Source organism: Primulina eburnea, chromosome 18, assembly GCF_022965805.1.
Source record: "Primulina eburnea isolate SZY01 chromosome 18, ASM2296580v1, whole genome shotgun sequence".
Lineage (NCBI taxonomy): Eukaryota > Viridiplantae > Streptophyta > Magnoliopsida > Lamiales > Gesneriaceae > Primulina > Primulina eburnea.
Window position 1 is genome coordinate 29,437,221 of NC_133118.1, and position 20,004 is coordinate 29,457,224.

The 20,004-nt window shown below is 31.3% G+C and overlaps 1 protein-coding gene and 1 non-coding gene across 2 annotated transcripts; both read left to right on the forward strand.

Moving 5' to 3' along the window:
- Positions 1-9,169: 9,169 nt before the first annotated feature.
- LOC140820088 (alpha-N-acetylglucosaminidase-like) lies at positions 9,170-16,222 on the forward strand. Its single transcript, XM_073180407.1, is given in 20 exon segments — positions 9,170-9,642; positions 10,237-10,313; positions 10,672-10,883; positions 10,955-11,076; positions 11,715-11,800; positions 11,945-12,039; positions 12,186-12,267; positions 12,572-12,678; positions 12,789-12,819; positions 13,318-13,435; positions 13,594-13,641; positions 13,767-13,876; positions 14,180-14,282; positions 14,416-14,514; positions 14,627-14,737; positions 14,882-15,129; positions 15,211-15,251; positions 15,254-15,447; positions 15,530-15,608; positions 15,682-16,222. Coding segments are annotated over 20 exon segments (2,541 nt in total). The 5' UTR covers positions 9,170-9,369; the 3' UTR covers positions 15,987-16,222.
- A 56-nt stretch (positions 16,223-16,278) lies between these two features.
- Positions 16,279-16,439, forward strand: LOC140820384 (U12 minor spliceosomal RNA). The gene has a single exon (XR_012115459.1). It is a non-coding gene; the product is annotated as a U12 minor spliceosomal RNA (small nuclear RNA).
- Positions 16,440-20,004: the final 3,565 nt, after the last annotated feature.

The following is a 20,004-nucleotide window of genomic DNA, read 5'->3' on the forward strand; positions in this document are numbered from 1 at the left end:
AAGCTCACCAAGTATTTATCTTTCCTTGGAATATGCATTTGGATGACATATTCATCTCGTTTAATATTTTTTTTGTAAAAAAAACAAATTCAACTAAGTATTGAAATTTTAAAATACTTATTTTTACTTGAGAAGTATCCAATGTGATACCTAAATTAATACAAATAATGCCTAATACGAGTCCACAAATACTTGATTTTACCATTTAAATACTCAAATTCGATTATTTGATGGTGTCAAAATATATAATTTGAAGTAAATATTGAGTTGCCTTTGATGATGAGATCCGTGAAATAAAAATGAGATACCTAAATTGTTACAATTAATATATAATTAGATTCCACTGATAATTGATTTTACCCTTCACAAACTCAAATTTGATAATAAATATAATGAAAGAATATTGATGCATATAATGAATGATTACCAATAAATATTATGAAAGAATACTAATGAGGATGATAACAAATGAAGTATTGCATTGTCATTTAATGAATACCAATAAGTATTGTGAATGAATATTAATGATATTATAAATTAATAATCATAAGTATAAAGAAAAAAATACTAATAAATATAATGAATAATTACCAATAAGTATTATGTCAAATAAGTATAATTTTCAAATAAATCATTCAATGAATATAAAAAAGTATTGTCAATTAATATTTATGTGTATTTTATAAATCATTGATCTAAGAATCGATAGATATGCTTAAAGTGCAAACTTCAAGCTCATTTACGAACTATGTTCATAATGCATCTCCCAATTAGTCCATGATGAATAATGAACTATGTTTATTTATTTAAATGATATGAATAAGTATCCTACCCCTCGCTAATCTACTTAAATCGTTCGACAATGATTTATGCTTTCGACGAGATTTCATATCCAATTGAACACGCCCTCTTAAGCTATGTCAAACTAATTCAACTCAGTAAAGTAATTAAATCTCTTTAATTATTTATCAATGGTGAATTGCATGTCATTTTATTAAATCCCATAGCTTTCGACCTACTGGACTATGACTATCGACGTGTATTCGACTTCATATTTCTCTGTAAATTGTAAATCCACGGATTATGCTACTCGTTCCTATCACGGGATATTCTCTCGAAGAACATTGTCCGGAAATCTTCAAATCTTCGCTCTAAGCCTTTTCTCTCTTTCAAAGCTTTGTGGCTGCTGAAAAGTCTTGAACATGTCATCCAAATGCATCTTAAATGGAAACTCGAGCACTTGGTGAATTTACGTTACATATTCGAATATCCAGTATTTTAATACTCATTATGAGTATCTCATTTACTAAATCAAGTATTTTAAAATTGAAATTAGGTATTTCGCAAGTAAAACTAAGTACTTGAAAAAGTTCAATACTTATTGCGAATTTGTTTTTTTAACAATTAAAAAAACTATTAAATGAAATGAACATGTCATCCAAATGTATCTTGAATGAAAATGCGAGCACTTGGTGAACTTACGTTGCATATTCGAATATTCAATATTTTAATTCACTCTGAGTATCTCATTTACCAAATCAAGTATTTTAAAAGTGAAATTAGTTATTTCGCAAGTAAAACTAAGTACTTGAAAAAGTTCAATGATTAGTTGCAAATTTGTTTTTTTAACAATAAAAAAATAACTTAAATGAAATGAACATGTCATCCAAATGTATCTTCGATGGAAATGCGAGTACTTGGTGAACTTACGTTGCATATTCGAATATCTAGTATTTTAATACCCATTATGAGTATCTCATTTACCAAATCAAGTATTTTAAATTGAAATTAGGTATTTCGCAAGTAAAACTAAGTACTTCAAAAAGTTCAATGCTTAGTTGCAAATTTTTTTTCTTTTAAAATTAAAAAAAATATTTAAATGAAATGTACATGTCATCTAAATGCATCTTGGATAGAAATGTGAGCACTTGGTGAACTTACATTGCCTACTAGGCTATCGAGTACTTTATTAACTTTTATGAGTATCTCAATTACCAAATCAAGTATTTAAAATTGAAATTAAATATTTCGCAAATAAAAATAAATACTTCAAAATGTTCAATACTTAGTTACGAAAGTTTTTTTAAAAATAATTAAATGAAATGAACATGTTTAGGGAAGTTACGTTGCATATTTGAATATCCTGTATTTTAATATCTATTCTGAGTATCTCATTTACCAAATCAAGTATTTTAAAATTGAAATTAAGTATTTCGCTAGTAAAACTAAGTACTTGAAAAAGTTCCATACTTAGTTACGAATTTGTTTTTTAACAATAAAAAAATAATTAAATGAAATGAACTTGTCATCCAAATGAATCTTGGATGAAAATGCGAGCATTTGGAGAAATTGCGTTGTATATTCGAATATTCAGTATTTTAATACACATTCTGAGTATTTCATTTACTAAATCAAGTATTTTAAAATTGAAATGAAGTATTTCGCAAGTAAAACTAAGTATTTCAAAAAGTTCAGTTAGTTGCGAATTTATTTTATTTAAATAAAAAAAAATTGAATTTAATTTACATGTCATCCAAAAACATTGGGAATGATGAGTGGAAAGAGAAGATGACCAACATAAATAGGTATTTATATAAATTTGTATTAATTAAAAGGGTAAAAAGGTAAAAATGCATTAAACATGTAGTAAAAACTAAGTTGATCTTTAATCAGGTACTAAAATACCAAAAAAAACTGATGGATACTGAATCTTAAATAAATGATTGACAAAGGCATTTTTCTCCAAATTACCCTTAGATTAATTGGTTACCCCTATATCTATGAATACTAGAAAAGTGCACGTGCGTTGCACGTGGAAACGATTTTATTTGAGATAAAATTAGTTGATATAATAAATAAAAATGAAATTATATTTTTTATAAATTCATATTCATTACATATATGAAATTTACATGTTTTCACATGTTTATTTTAAATAATTTACTTTTTGTTATGTAATTTTTTTGTTATTTCTGTGTACATGTCAAGTTTTAATAACAAGTACGGATATCGTCCGACAAAACTTGATATATTACAAATCTACATTAAAAACAATTCTTTAATTAACTTGAACAAAAACTTGAATAAATTAATAAACTAAATTGAAATTAAAATAAAAGGATGTAACAAACACAATTTAAATAATTTAAATTAAAATAATTAATAAACGACTGTTCAAATATCGGTTAATGCACATATCAATTCTTAAGCAATGTTTTTGAAGGAATTCATTATTTTATCAATATACTATGTCAAATTATATTTAACTAATTCAACAGTATACAATAACCAATTGTCATTTTGTTATTTAATAATTGCAATTGCAACAATGAATGGTGGATTTCTCTAGTTTTCGTTTTTTAGTCTATGACTATCAGCATGTACGCAATCTCATATGTTGTTAGGACCGGCTAGATGTTTAGATGGGGTGAATGAATACCTATTAAAACTTTCGGTATTATTGGTTTGAGCTAAAAAAAAATACCATCGCTTTATCTCAACTCAGTTGAGTTACAAGTCAACAAGGTAAAATATATGCGCAGAAAAAGAATCGTGTTCAAATTTGAACCAAATAGATACTAACACGATAATCCGTAGATGCAGTTATCCCAATGCCAAAAATATTCATGATGTTCAGTAGTTTTTCGTTGATGAAAATACTGTTAAACAACCAATTCAAGCTGATTTTGATGGAGAAAATGGAGAAGAAATGCAGCATCCTTTGGAGAATGCATAATCTGTAGAGTACAAACAACAATCAATAATCAATCAACATATTTCAGTCAATGAGACAGAAAATGAACAAAGATCTCAACGATTTAGAAGAAGAGCAACATGGATGACAAATTATGAAGTAACTTGTAATAACCAAATTGAAGATTAATTTGTTCATTTTGCTCTATTTTCATATTGTGATCCAGTAGCTTTCGAAGAAGGTGTCAAAGAATCAAAATAGCAAAAGGCAATGGATGCTGAAATCACATCCATCGATTTAAATAAAACTTGGGAACTCATCGAGCTTCCAAAAGGTCAAAAAACGATGTGTGAAGTAAATTTACAAGAGTAAATTGAAAGAAAATGTAAAGCCGACAAATTCAAGGCACCGTTGGTAGCAAAAGATTACAAACAAGAGTTTGGAGTCGGTTATAAAGAAATATTTGCTCAGTTGCAAGACATGATACGATCAGATTGGTAATTGCCTTAGTAGCACAATATTCATGGTCTATCTTCTATTTGGTTGTGAACGTTCTTACATGGAGACTTGGAAGAATATATATGTATCCATCAACCTCCTTGTTATATTAAGTTGGAAATGAGCATAAAGTGTATAAATTGAAAAAAAAATTTGTATGGGCTTAAGCAAGTCCCACGAGTTTAGTATAGTCGAATTGAGACTTATTTTTTAAGGTATGTTTTCAAAAAAGTCCATATGAGTATAAACTTTGTACAAAATTTAAGATGAATGAAAAATCTCATTGTTTGTTTATATGTTAATGATCTTATATTATCTGAAAATGATAGTGTCATGTTTGAAAAATTTAAGAAGTCCATGATGGTTGAGTTTGATATGTAGGATCTTGGCAAGATGCATCATTTTCTTGGTATGAAGTAGTTCAATCTACTTATGAGATTTTTATTTCACAAAAGAAAAGTGTTCAAAAAGTTTTGTGCAGATTTAATATGAAGAAATGCAATTCTGAAAGTACTCCCATAGACTATGGTTGAAGCTAACAAAAATTTATGAAGGAAAGAAGATTGACAACACATTTTACAACCAAATTGTTAGAAGCTTAATGTATTTGACAACAACAATGTCGGATATTATGTATTCTTTCAGTCTCATAAGCAGATACATTGAGAATCCTACAGAAATGCATTTTTAAGCTGTTAAGAAGATTTTATGATGCCGACAACGAACACAAGAACTTGGTCTCTACTATAAGAAAGGAGAACAATCAGATTTGAAGGAGATCGAGATGATAGAAAAAGAACTTAAGGATATGATTTTTTCTTAGATCAAGCGGTTGTTCCATGCACTTCGAAGAAACAATCAATTGTTACTTTATCAACCATTGAAGCTAAATTCGTTGCATCAACTTCATGTGCATGTCAAGCTATTTGATTGAGAAAAATTCTTGAAGAGCTTAAATTCAAGAATCATGATCTTTTTATAATTTATTATGATAGTAGTTCAGCCATAAAACTATCAAAGAATCTAGTTCTCCATGGAAGAAGCAAGCTCATTGATGTGAAATATCAATTTTAAGTGACCTCACAAAGAATGAAACAATTGATCTTATCTATTGCAAAAGTGAAAACCAAGCAGCTGACATGTTTACACAGTCCCTGAAACTGCCTGCATTTCATAAACTAAGGGAGCTACTTGGTATTAGCACACTACAAAACAAATTTGAGGGATGATGTTCTTATTAAGCCGATGTTTACCTTATCGGTTTAAGGGAAATATTATTAAATTGTTAAAGGTTTGTCGAAATAATTAGTTATATGTCTTGTCAAATAAAGTCTGTTAGTCATTGTTTATTATTAACAAAGTATTACAGAAAATAATTATCTTAGCATATTTGTTATTTCATGATTTAATGGTCAAATATTGTTGCTATTTTTATGGGTTTTTTCATATGTGTATTTGCATATAAAAGACTCATTGTTGAATAAATAAAATATATAGCAGAAAACAAAATTCTTCTCTTTGTTTGATTTATATATTATTCTCTGAACCACTAACCACAAATCTATATGTTCATTTAACTTGAAGTTTAAAAAATACGGTTCGAACCATTTTTGCTTATAAAACGTATATGTTTATTTGGCTTGCAGTTTAAAAAATTAAGTTTTAACTATTTTTTGTTATGAAACATAGAAAATATACCTTTAAAAAATATTAATAGTAGCCTACTTTTTCATGTGAAAGAATGCATAATAAAAAAATATGTAAGAAATATTAATAGCATTCAACTTTTTAGTTGAAATAATGCATAGTTATGTATCAATTAAAAAAATAAATAAACTAAATTAAATTAAAAAAAAATATATCAATTATTAACTAATAATTGAGAAAATAATGCATAATGATGTATCAATCTATCAATTAAATAAATTAACTTTATTTAATTTGAAGTTTAAAAAATTAAGTCTGAACCTTAAACTAAAAATTAATATGTTCATTTAACTTAAATTTTAAAAAATTAAGAACATACATTAATCATATATAAATCAATCAAATCAACAAACATTAGAGCAATATAATATGAGTATGTTTATTTTAATAAGCCGGTGAAATCACAATACATTATTATTATTACAAATAATAAAGAACTAAAATTATTCACATCGTGATGACCTCACAATTATTTCAAATACAATAAAACACCAACATCTACAAATATTTATTTAAGCTAAATTTATATATTGAAACCACATCCAAATCAAATATTAGATCACCAAAAATGTATGGATGAGTGCTATAGATAAATATAAATGAGATAATGACATATTTATATATTCATTTAACTTTAAGCTAAAAAAGTTAAGTATGAATCGTTTTTTGTTAAAAAAATAGAAAATATATTATAGGTTTAAAAAATACTAACTACAAATTTATATGTTTATTTAACTTGATGTTTAATAAATACATTTTAAATTATTTTTGGTTATAAAACATATATGCTTATTTAATTTGAAGTTTGAAAAATTAAGTCTGAACCGCTAACAAAAAATTTATATGTTCATGTAACTTGAAGTTTAAAAAATTAAGTCCTTACTATTTTTGGTTATAAAACATAAAAATTATATTAAAAAATAAAAAAATTTATTGTAGGTTTAAAAAATACTAACCATAAATTTATATATGTGTTCATTTAACTCCAAGTTTAAAAAATAAATGTTGAACTATTTTTAGGTATAAAACATATATGTTTTTTTTAACTTGAAATTTTAAAAATTAAATCCGAACCGCTAACCAAAAATTTTTTTGTTTATGTATTTGAAGTTTAAAAAAACATAGAAAATATATTTAAAAAATAAAAAATATATTGTAGGTTAAAAAAATACTAACCATATATTTATATGTTCATTTAAATTGAAGTTTAAAAAATAAAGTTTGAACAATTTTTAGTTATAAAACATATATGATTTTTTAATTTGAAGTTTAAAAAATTAAGTTCGAATCGCTAACCAAAAATTTATTTAACTTGAAGTTTAAAAAATTAAGTCCGAACCGCTAACAAAAAATTTATATGTTCATGTAATTTGAAGTTTAAAAAATTTAGTTCGAATCATTTTTTGTTATAAAACATAGAAAATATTTTTTAATGTATTTTCTATGTTTTAATATAAAAAATTAAGTTCGAATCATTTCACTTGAAGTTTTAAAAATAAATTTTGAACTATTTTTAGTTATAAAACATATATGTTTTTCTTTTACTTTGAAGTTTTAAAAAATTAAGTCCGAATCGCTAACCAAAAATTTATATGTACATGTAACTTGAAGTTTACTAACCAAAAATTTATATGTACATGTAACTTGAAGTTTACTAACCATAAAATTATATGTTCATTTAAATTAAATTGAAGTTTAAAAAATAAAGTTTGAAATATTTTTATTTATAAAACATATATGTTTTTTAAATTAAAGTTTAAAAAATTAAGTCCGAACCGCTAACAAAAAATTTATATGTTCATGTAACTCGAAGTTTAAAAAAATAAAGTTCGAACCATTTTTTATTATAAAGTTTAGAAAATATATTGATGTGAAATAATACATAGTCAAATAAAATGTATTAATTAAACAAATTAGGTAATTAGATAAGAAAATTGAAAAGTCAACTAAAAAAATAAATAAGACATTAATTAAGTAATAGTTGGAAAATGTACATGTAACTTGAAGTTTACTAACCATAAAATTATATGTTCATTTAAATTAAATTGAAGTTTAAAAAATAAAGTTTGAAATATTTTTATTTATAAAACATATATGTTTTTTAAATTAAAGTTTAAAAAATTAAGTCCGAACCGCTAACAAAAAATTTATATGTTCATGTAACTCGAAGTTTAAAAAAATAAAGTTCGAACCATTTTTTATTATAAAGTTTAGAAAATATATTGATGTGAAATAATACATAGTCAAATAAAATGTATTAATTAAACAAATTAGGTAATTAGATAAGAAAATTGAAAAGTCAACTAAAAAAATAAATAAGACATTAATTAAGTAATAGTTGGAAAATGGTAACAAAGTAAATTCACAATTCAAACTCATATATTTATAATAGTATGTAGATTATAAGGATTATTTTGATAAATTTAGCATTCCTTGTACCGTGATCGTGATAATTCGGTCAAGAGTAGGTCTCTTGTGATACTGTCTCGCGAAGCTTTATCTATGAGACAAATCAATCCTACCGATATTCACAATAAAAGTAATACTCTTAACATAAGAAGTAATATTTTTTCATAGATAACCCAAAAAAGTATCTGTCTCACAAAATACGACCCGTAATACCGTCTCATATAAATTTTTGTCTTCAAACACCAGTCGATTACTTTGGTCCAATTTAATCCAATTTAAATTCCAAAATCAACATATACTTTGTAAAATAGACATGATCCTTTTTTAACATATATACTGCAGAAGAATGCATCAACATTAACTACCTTATATATTTTAATAAATTGACAAAAATATGTCTTTTATTCAATAAAAATTATCATGAGAACTTATTTTAATATATTCGAAAATATAATTAAATACTTTTTTATTATACTAAGAACTTAAATATTTAAAAATATGTAGGTATCTTGTGACACGATTTCATAGATATTTATCCGCGTGAAATGTAAAAAACTGACTCGTAACAAAAGCTTTTGTGTTTAAAAAAATAATCGACTTTGTTAAAAAATATGTGAATGTGGGTGTCTACTGTAGTATGTATAATCTGATCTAACAGTTATTTATCCGTGAGACGTATCAAAAAACTGACTCATAACAAAGTTTTTGTGTTTTAAAAAATAATTTACTGTGTTAAAATATGTGAATGTGAGAGGCTATTCTAGTATATATAATCTCTACACTTTTTGTATATGATTCTGGGAATTGGAATTACATATTGTGTATATATATTTGAACAACATTATGTAAACAAGGTTCAGTCATAGTTTTTTGGTGGTTGATTGTCCGAATTCAACGTAAGAATCCAACAACTCTCTCTCTCTCTCTCTCTCTCTGCCGGCGTGCCCATTTGTCTCGTTCTCCGCCACCCAACAATCGTCACCTCCATTTTTATATACGATGATCGGCAACCTTTTGAATCATCAACCACTGTTTGGAAGCCTTTCTACGCTTCCTCGACAATGGCCGTCTCTTCCTTTTCTTCTTCTCTCCCATTTTCCAGCTCTGTTTCAGCTCCTCGGATGATGGGTTTTCTCTTATTCATCTTCTTGTTTGCGTTGGCGGTGCCAATGGCCGATTCCTCCACGTTGGGTGTGAAGTACATGTCGAGGCTTCTGGAGATTCAAGACAGAGAGAGAGAGCCGCCGTCTGTGCAACTCTCTGCTGTTTACGCCGCCGTCAACCGCATCGTTCCTTCCCATTCTTCAAGCTTTGAGTTCAGCATCATCTCCAAGGTACCCGATTTTGGTCCCGAACTGGAGTTTAATGTACTTTTTGTTACTGTAAAGTTGTAATATCTACTCACTTTTTCTGTTCTTGGGATTAACGATGATGAAAATGTAAGTTGCTAAAAGAACATTTCAAAAGTTCACTTTTTTGTGGTCCTTTGTTATTTCTACATGCTGAAACAGAAATGCAACTCTATATTGGTTTCCATTTGCATGTGGATTATTGGAAGCAAAAAACACAATGGCTCAATGCCTGTGGCTGTGGAAGAAAAAATGTATGAGAGTAGAACTTTGTTGTTTTGGCATTTTTTCCAACTTCTTTCTTTTTCTTTAAAATTGACTTCATAGTTTGGTTTGAGGGGCAAAACGCTACATTTTTTTAAAAAAAATCAACTGTGCTAGGCTTGCTTTTATATACCTCGGTGGTAGAACAGGACCACATAATTTTACTTGGATTGCTCTAGTAAAAACACTGCTTCACTTAAAAGCACCAGATTTTACTTGAATATGTAATGTTCATGAAGTGCTTATTTCAAGTCATGGAATACGTCTCACCCTTCACATTTATTTTACCCTCCTGTTCCTCTTTGTTCTTTGCAGGATTCCTGTGATGGAGAATCTTGCTTTAAGTTAAACAATCATCCTGGCGTTAGCCCCATTGGTTCTCCGGAAATTTTGTACGCATCAGTTGTTTTTCTTTTTGTGATGTTTTGGACCGAATAAGGAGTTTGGCACATTCTATCCTGTCATCATCAACCAAGTTGGAAATGCTATTGTATAGATTTGTGTTAATGTACTTGAGCTTAGTGGAAAATCATTGCAGTTTTTTTAATTCACGTAATTGGAGTAGAAATAGATGAATATATCAGGATGTTTTAAGTTTTGTGTAGAAATAGCCTCTCTTTTGTCGGAATTGGTGGAATTCTGCAAGTTAAGTTGCAATGTTACAATATCTGTGGTTCTAAAAATGTTTTGCTGTCTTCAAAAGCCTGTTTATTGCACAAAAGAAACTATCTTTACTGTTTTTTCCCACAGCATAAGTGGAACTACTGGGGTGGAGCTTTTGTCTGGTCTTCACTGGTACCTGAAATATTGGTGTGGAGCACATATATCTTGGGACAAAACAGGTGGTGCACAATTATCTTCGATGCCGAAATCTGGATATTTTCCCCGTATTCAAGATGTTGGGATAACAATTAAGAGGCTCACTCCTTGGAGCTACTATCAGAATGCTGTTTCCTCGAGCTGTAAGCCTTCATCCCCGTCATATTTTCTAGCTGCTAAATATGCTCTGATAGGTGTTGGTATTCTTATAAAGATACATTTGCATGGTGGGACTGGGAAAGGTGGGAGAAGGAAATAGACTGGATGGCTCTTCAGGGTATTAATCTGCCATTGGCATTTACTGGTCAAGAAGCCATCTGGCAGAAAGTTTTCCAGGTACTTTTATCATCTATTTGGCTAATGTTCGGAAAACATCTATCGTATAATTAAAAAGAACAAAAGTGTAAAGAAAGAAGAATAACAAAGAATAACTCGTCAGATAACTTATGATATCCAGAAGTTTGTTCAAAAGTTCTGCCCATATGGATATTATCATATTATCCAAAAAACATATATGAGAAACAATAATATTTTTTTTCGTAACTTGGCAACCTGAGTTGTCAAAATCTATTATGCATAAAATAAAGCTACAATGATCAAATAATCAGTTGAGAATAAAACAACGTGTATTGGCAACGAATGTTTTTCACGTCATCTTAAAATTCTCGATCACATCCCTAGGAATATTGTTTTCATGAAGTCTAGCACATGTGGTATTCATTTTTGTTTGATATCCTATGATGTTAACAATGTTGAATAGATATAGACCTCAGATCTGATTGCTCGCAACAACAAATCATTTGACTTCATTCTACATATAAAAATATTCTTGAAAATCCCAAGTTTAAACCATAAAAACAAATTTGTCTTTTTCACTATATGCATGATTTTATTTAAACATGATGCTTATGTATCACTCTTTTCATTCTTCTTTCTCTCCTTTAAGGTTAACAATTTGCACCATCTTTATGCAGAATTTCAATGTAAGTGCTACAGAATTAAATGATTTCTTCGGTGGTCCGGCATTTCTTGCATGGTCGCGCATGGGAAATCTACATGGGTAAGCTTATAGATTCAGACTAATTTCTGAAGCAGACTGTTATGCCCATCACTGTTTTAAACCTGATAGCACGATTAGCTCGATTCCATTTGCCACATTAATTTTCTCCATCCCATCTAATGAGAACTTTCTTTTTTATCACAGATGGGGAGGACCGCTTCCACAAAGTTGGTTAGATCAACAACTGATACTGCAGAAGAAAATTCTTGCTCGAATGAATGAGCTAGGAATGACTCCAGGTACAGTAAATTTTAAAAGCACAAATGCATTTCTTTTTAACGAACGAACGTAATTTGCAAAATCTGCTGGTCATTGTATTTTCGCTTTTCAGTGAATTAAAACAAGCTTTTGATCATATTTTTCGCTATTTATACCTCCATTTCAGTCCTACCAGCCTTCTCCGGTAATGTTCCAGCAGCTCTTAAGCGTGTATATACATCGGCAAAAATAACACGCCTAGGAAACTGGTAAGTGCTGCCTCCTGAATGACATATATCATGCCAACAGACTGTTTCTTGATCTGTGTGTTTATTTCGTTGATAGCTCTGAAATAGGTCTCTAATGTTACGTGAATATGTGATTATTGGACATTGGTAGAGGGGATGATAAAATTGTTGAAGTCTAATGCATGATATTTATTGGTGATTGTTTGGTTTTGAAAATTTATCATTTCTGCTGGATCCAGTCTTATGGGATACTTTTTGAAACCTATTTATTTGTAAGTTAAAAATGTACGTGCTTTTAATTCAAGAATTCATTTTCATTCTTTAGGTATACGGTTGGGAGTGACCCCAGATGGTGCTGTACCTATCTGCTTGATGCAACAGATCCCTTGTTTGTTGAAATTGGGAGAGCTTTTATTCGCCAACAATTGAAAGGTACACACAACAAATTTCACTGGCTTACTTCAAGTAAATATCCCATAGGTCTACTCGTATAAAAAAGTTCCATATTTTTCCTGACATTTGGATATCCCCATGTTGTGCAGAATACGGAAGGACTAGCCACATTTATAACTGGTAAATTTGCTTGATCTTCTACAATCTAAATCTAGCTCCTATATAAGTAGGTGACTGCATTTTTTACAAATCTAAGCGTCACCAGGTCATAAACTTCTCTTGTACTGAGCTGCAAAAGTTGCAGCATGCGGAAAAGTTAGCATCCTGAGGACATGTATAAGTTTTCTTTGCATGAACAAAAAAAATGTAAGACCACACAAAAAAATGGAAAACTAATTGTGAACGACTAAAGAAAAATGATATTCTTTCCGTGGCTACTTCATTTAATCTCATGACCCTCATAGACGTGTCTTAAAACACCTCATTTCTTCAAGTTTTAACATATAGCTTTCGATATCGTGTAGCTCATCTCCTCCCCCTTCTTGAGGTTTGCTTGATATCGTAGCCTGATCATTATCGATTAAAATATGAGTTCACTTGCATTCTTTTCACACTGGTTATCTGCTCCAAACAGTAATTAATGGTTGTTTCATGAATTTTCATTACAAATTAATGCAGTGATACTTTTGACGAAAACACTCCTCCGGTTGACGACCCGGAATATATATCTGCATTAGCTGCTGCAATCTTTAAGGGCATGGAAAGTGGTGATGATGATGCAGTCTGGTTGATGCAGGTGACAATATACAAGTTTCATCACTTCGATTACTTTCCGATCAAATCCCTGCATCCTAAGAATGCTATTCAATTTGATTCCTAAGAGTTTGTTATTTACTTTTACTTATGTGGGATACACAAGTCTCGCTATGGTCTAATTTCTTTCATGTTCTGTAGGGATGGCTTTTTACTGATGATCCATTTTGGAAGCCTCCACAGATGAAGGTGAAATATGTGTCTTTCATAATGTGAATGCCATTCTTTTGAAGGCCATGCTCGAAAAATTCTGCTTTTTATTCTGTGTTTTTTTGGGTCTTTCTATCTAGAATGAAAATCTATCCCATTTTTAGGCACTTCTGCATTCTGTTCCTGTCGGAAAGTTGGTTGTTCTTGATCTGTATGCTGAAGTTAAACCAGTATGGGCTACTTCACAGCAGTTCTATGGGGTTCCTTACATATGGTATGGCTTCTCTTTTCGGTTCTGTGTGGAATTCGACCGAGATTGCTTTGTTTGCGTATCATGCCCATGATCTTACTCGATAGAAATATACTATATTAAAATGGGGTTTTCTAATTTAGTGCCAAAATCGTTTAACTGCTCTGCAGTTTCTTTTTAAATGGATATTGGTGTTAAGATTATTGGTTGAACGTGTGACTGCAGATAAGGATCGAACACCAGCAATAAAAAGTGTGAATAGGTTCAATCAGCCTCTCTTTTTGGCTTAGTTTTCGTTATTTTCTCTCACTTGTAATAGCTGTTCAGGTGTATGCTGCACAATTTTGCGGGGAACATAGAAATGTATGGAGTGATAGATTACGTGGGATCTGGACCTATAGATGCTCGCCTCAGTGCTAACTCAACCATGGCAAGTCCACTAAATTTTTTTAAGGAACTGAAATTTTACCTAGTAGAACTGTCTCCTCTGCATGACAAGCCATATGACCTTTATGATGTCACTATTCGTATCTTGCTCATCTTACTCTATTCCCATCTGTAAGGTTGGTGTTGGGATGTCAATGGAGGGTATCGAACAGAATCCCATTGTCTATGATCTTATGTCTGAAATGGCATTTCGTAACAAGAGAGTTGACGTCGAGGTAAGAAGGCTTTTCTGTGCCTTAGAGACTAAATATCCGTAGCAGATTCATCTGTTATGCAAAGTACCAGGTCGCTCCTGTCCATGACTGTGATTCCATTTTATTTTTTCAGAATTGGATAAGACTGTATGCCCAGAGACGATATGGAAAGTTGGTCCCATCAATACAAGATGGCTGGAACATTTTGTATCATACGGTTTATAACTGCACAGATGGATTAAATGTATTAGTGTCTTAACAACTTTGCTAGTTTTCATTTTCATTGGTGAATTGCAAGTAGATGCATCAAAGACATCACATATCAATTTTTATTTGGATTTTGTGGTCTGATTCATACTAAACGACTGTTATTTCTAATTTTTGACAGGACAAAAATAGAGATGTAATTATGTATTTCCCAGATGCCGATCCTAATTCAATTTCTACATCCCTTCATTTACCTCTATCTGGACAACATAACAAAAATCACCAGATTCTTGGCCGGAGAGCTATTTACAAACAAACAAGCTACTCCTACACTCATCCTCATCAATGGTATTCCACCTCTGAAGTGATACGAGCGCTTCAACTTCTTATAGCTGGCGGGGATCAACTCCACGAGAGTAACACTTACAGGTTCCTAATAATCGGATCCATATCATACTTAATTACTTAGTTTTTTTTTTTGTCTGAAACTGGCTTATTTGGCAATGTAAGGTACGACCTCGTGGATCTGACTAGGCAAGTGTTGGCAAAGTATCAAATCAGCTTTTCTTAAAGGTTGTTGAAGCATATCAGCTAGGTGATCTGCAAGGAGTGGTAAACTTTAGCCAAACATTTCTTAAACTCGTGGACGATATGGACACACTTTTGGCATGCCACGAGGGATTTCTTCTTGGACCCTGGCTCGAAAGCGCAAAGGAACTTGCACAGAATGAAGAACAGAGAAAACAGGTATAGGTTTCATCTCCTCCGAGGAATCTGAGCCTAAATAGTTTACTTGGTTCTAATCTGATGAAATGGTAAACTTTCACAGTTCGAGTGGAATGCAAGAACTCAAATCACAATGTGGTTTGACAACACGAAGGAGGAAGCAAGTCTGCTTCGCGACTATGGTACTTTGAATCCCTCTTGTCATTTTCTTGTTATTCAACCACTGGTCAAATGCTTAAGCGGTTTTTCTCGTAGGAAACAAGTACTGGAGTGGGCTTCTGAGGGATTACTACGGTCCTCGAGCTGCTATTTATTTCAAGTTTCTGATAGAGAGTTTAAAGACGGACAGTGGTTTTAGCCTGAAAGAATGGAGGAAGCAATGGATCAAACTAACAAATGAGTGGCAGAGTAGTAGGGACATTTTCCCAACAACTAGCAATGGCAACGCTCTCAACGTATCCCGGTTGCTCTACGAGAAGTATTTGAAAGATCCCGAATCGCACGAAATCAAGAGCCAAGACCACTCGAGGTCCGACATTTTTTATACTAGTAGTACTTAAATACAAGAATATTGAGCTAAAATATTGCTGTACTTTTGTTATATTAAGTCAATTAATAATTCGAGTTCGAGCATGGAATTTACTCGTACATGTTTCAAGCAACTTGAGAAAGGAGTAGGCGAGTAGCAGATTTGAGTCATTTGACCGAACTGAGCAGCTCGGTTTGTTTGCTCCTTCTTCGTGCGTGAGCCATTTGAACTATGAAGTAGTTATTTTGTCCCACATCGGACAAAAGCAGAAGGGAGTTGAAGGGTGAGTATTATATATTGTGAGATGCTGTCAGCGTTAGAACTTGCCTTAAACTAATGAGTAAGGAAAACAAAGTGGTCGGTGAGAACTGACCGCAGCACCCGTATTATACAATACAATGGTGCAAGAATTTATGTAGGGGTTATAGGCTGGCCGAGTGTTGACGCTGCTTACTTCGCAGAACTCGCTTGTGCGGGCCTCCCAGAAACCCACCCCCAATTCAATCCGTCAAATTTTAATGAAATAGGACTGAATTACAAATTATTATTATTAATAACCCTGTTCAAAAATTAAAGAAAGGCTACGTCGTGTACTTGTGAACAGTTATAATAACAAGTGAATTAAATTAAAATGGGTTATTATATTTTCTTCAGGGGATGATTGTCAAATTCATAAACTCTCGAATTTTACAAGACATTTTAGCTGCCGGGGCTATAACCAAGTCTGATCTTTCCTACTAAGAGAATTCCGAATCTGTGTATACAACTTTTAAAAACTTAATTCAACGTCTAACAATAAAATTTGTATAACAAATCTAGAAACTTTAATTTGTAAGTATATTTCATTTGTTAAAAGTGGATAGAAAGAGTATGATACATCTTGTCTCATATTTTAAAAATTAAAGATTTAAAATGAATTTATAATGGGTTTACAATAAACTTCTATAATAACTTGAGTTAATTATTTTTATAAAGTGAAGATGAATAAGAAATAGTTGCTATAGAGCCCATTGTGCAGTCACACAGGCGCGCTCGAACTTGGGGCGTGACGAAGAGAATTATTTATCAGCATAATGGGAATAGATCAATTTAATTATCATAAATTAACTTAAATTGACAATGTAACCCGCACACACAAAAACAGCAAAAATCGAAAAGTTATTTTACTTATAGCTTTTACCACATTAATTGTCGTGAATAAATAAATACTCCACTTTAATAAAATATTAGTCCCTTTTGCTCGTCTTATTCCACTTTAATAAGTGGAGAAGCTTCTTGCTAAATTATATTTTATATTATTATTCACAACAATTGTTATCCAAAATATATGCACAAACAAAGGTACACGAATAAATGAGAAACATCAAACTAGTATTGCGAAGAAAAAGTTAGGACAATGCTCAAAATAAAGCCAATCGAGGCCTGTATGAAATACAGTGTCCTTAAAACAGATTCGTCCTTTCCGGTGTGCTTCGAGGATGAACTTGGACGTCTGTTTCCCAGGATACAACGGAACAACCAGCAGTACCTTAGCACGAGATACCAAAAAGGCGAACTGAAATGTACCTGAACGTTATCACGAGACAGAATAACGAGAAAAAGAGCAGCAGCCGAGACAACAAAACAAGCAAAGTTTCGAAATATGAGAATGTAGGAGAGTGTGTTGGGTCATATTGAAAGACTTGAGGCTGCCTCTATTTGTAGGCACTCGTAAGGACAGTTATGGCTGGCCATGCGAATGGCCAAAGGTCTGGCTAGCTGAAACACCAAAGGTCATTTCAGTTGGAACACCAAAGGTCAACTGAAACACCAAAGGTCATAGTCCATAATATAATTTTTTCGAAAATAAAAAATAGCAAAAGGCAGGTGGGAAATTTTGCTTTGATCGGTCCGACATTCGACGCACCCAGGTCGCGCTCGTATACAAGTCAAGCCTTTTTCCACTGCAAATCGGGCCCATGATTTGCACCCCCTGCGCCTGTGTACGCGAGAAAGAGCCTCTTGACCAATCATTGTTACACCTCCCTAAAGTGCAACTCAATATAATCTCACCAATGCTATGTTTATTTCCCTGTGTGGGACATTTCCCACTTAACAACTGTTGGGCATTGCTAGTCCAATTTCCCATTCAATAGACACAAACCCAATATGCCCCAATAAGTCTCTTAGTCCAACAACAATAACATTTAGCAACTTAGTTTTTCCGATTTTCATTCAATATCAGTCTTCTTCCATATTTTTCATACCGACGGACAATGGCTGAACCCGTCACGAAAAAAAATAGTACTACTAATAATGTAATTAAACAGTTGACATCCAAGTATTAAGGATGATCAGTCGAATGTAAAGCACAATATCAGGCCATATGCAAGCAAGATTGAAATATCTAAAGCAGATCACATGTGAAAATGTTAGTAATATCCATTAGAGAACTGGCAACAATGTCTCATAGTGAGAAAGAAACCACGTCGTAAGAAGATACATATTCCTTTATGAATGTTCAAGCAAAACAATGGAGAGATGACAAAGGACTTCTGGTACAGTTTAGAAGCTTAATGGCTTCATTCGAGATTGCCTCACGATGCTAATCATCATGCAAAAATAAACACATCCCCTGGTTTTCTAGAACAAGCTTCATGTTGAACTCATGTAGGGGTGTTCAACGGTCGGTTTGGTTCGGTTTTAATAAACTTCGGTTCGGTTTTTCGGTTTACGGTTTTTCGAATGCCTAATCCTAAACCAAACCATTTTAATTCGGTCCGGTTTGGTTTTTTTGTATTACGGTTTGGTTATTACGGTCGGTTATTACGGTTTGTGTAATAAATTTAGTTATAAATAAAGTTGTACGTTATAAATTTAAAAAAAAATATAATAAAAAACCACAATCAAATTTGTTTGATTATCTTACAAAAACCAAAATAAAGTAATCAAAAATAGGCATAGCTATCATTCGTGTTACCAATTTGTCAAGTATCTCACAAACATCAAAATAATAAAAATTACAGCAATGACAATTATAAGCAATTTGGAATTTGGATATATTGATAATGAATAATTCCAGCAATGGATTTATCAACTCTTGCAATAAAAATTCTCATGTGTATGGAAATTAAAATATCAACACATTATAAAAAGAATAAGTTCATATAAATTAGATCAACTTAACAAACCTGATTGCAAGTCACAACTATATAGCAATAATGCAAGAATCTCTTCCATCATTGATAAAATCTAGAAAAATTTAAAAACAAGTATCATCAACCGATAAAGAATAAAATAACTATAACATTAAAGATATGAGATATATAAATTAGAGAGCAGAGAACTACCAAAGCAACACATGTTTCTTCTTCTCCAATCTAGACTTGTGTTGTTGGTTTATTGAAAAGGAAATGTGTGAAGCAAGGCACAAGCACAACAATTCAACAAAGGTGTGCGACTGCGGCTGAAATTTTGAATGTCAAAACCTAAGTTGGGACATGTTTGGTTTATTTTTAAGTTCTATTTTTAATTTTTAAGTTGGGACATGTTTGGAGTACAATATAATAAAAAAAACAAATAATTTTCATATATTCGGTTTTTCGGTTTTTTCGGTTTTTTTTTAAAAAAACCGAAAACCGAACCGGAAAACCGAAAATGCGTAATATAGAAACCGAAACCGGTCAAATAACCGAAAAAACCGAACCGTAAAAACCGAATTTTACGGTTCGGCCGGTTGTTTCGGTTTTAACCGAAATTTGAACACCCCTAAACTCATGTTACTGAAAATTTTCTATGAAAATCATAGCATGACATGCATGTACTAACTAGAGCTAGAGCTAATGAATATCACCTACAATGCTTAAAAACATCAGAGAACGACTACAAAATGAATTTCAAATCCATTCATCTGTTTATTTGAAACGTGTAATATGTAGATATAGTGTTTAGCATCGGTGCTACTAACTGAGTTATTCACCTGAGGATAATAGATTCGATCTACCCCAATTCCTGTACAATTCATGATGGCCTTATGAGTTTAGAAAGATCAATGAACTTGTGCAGCAGTC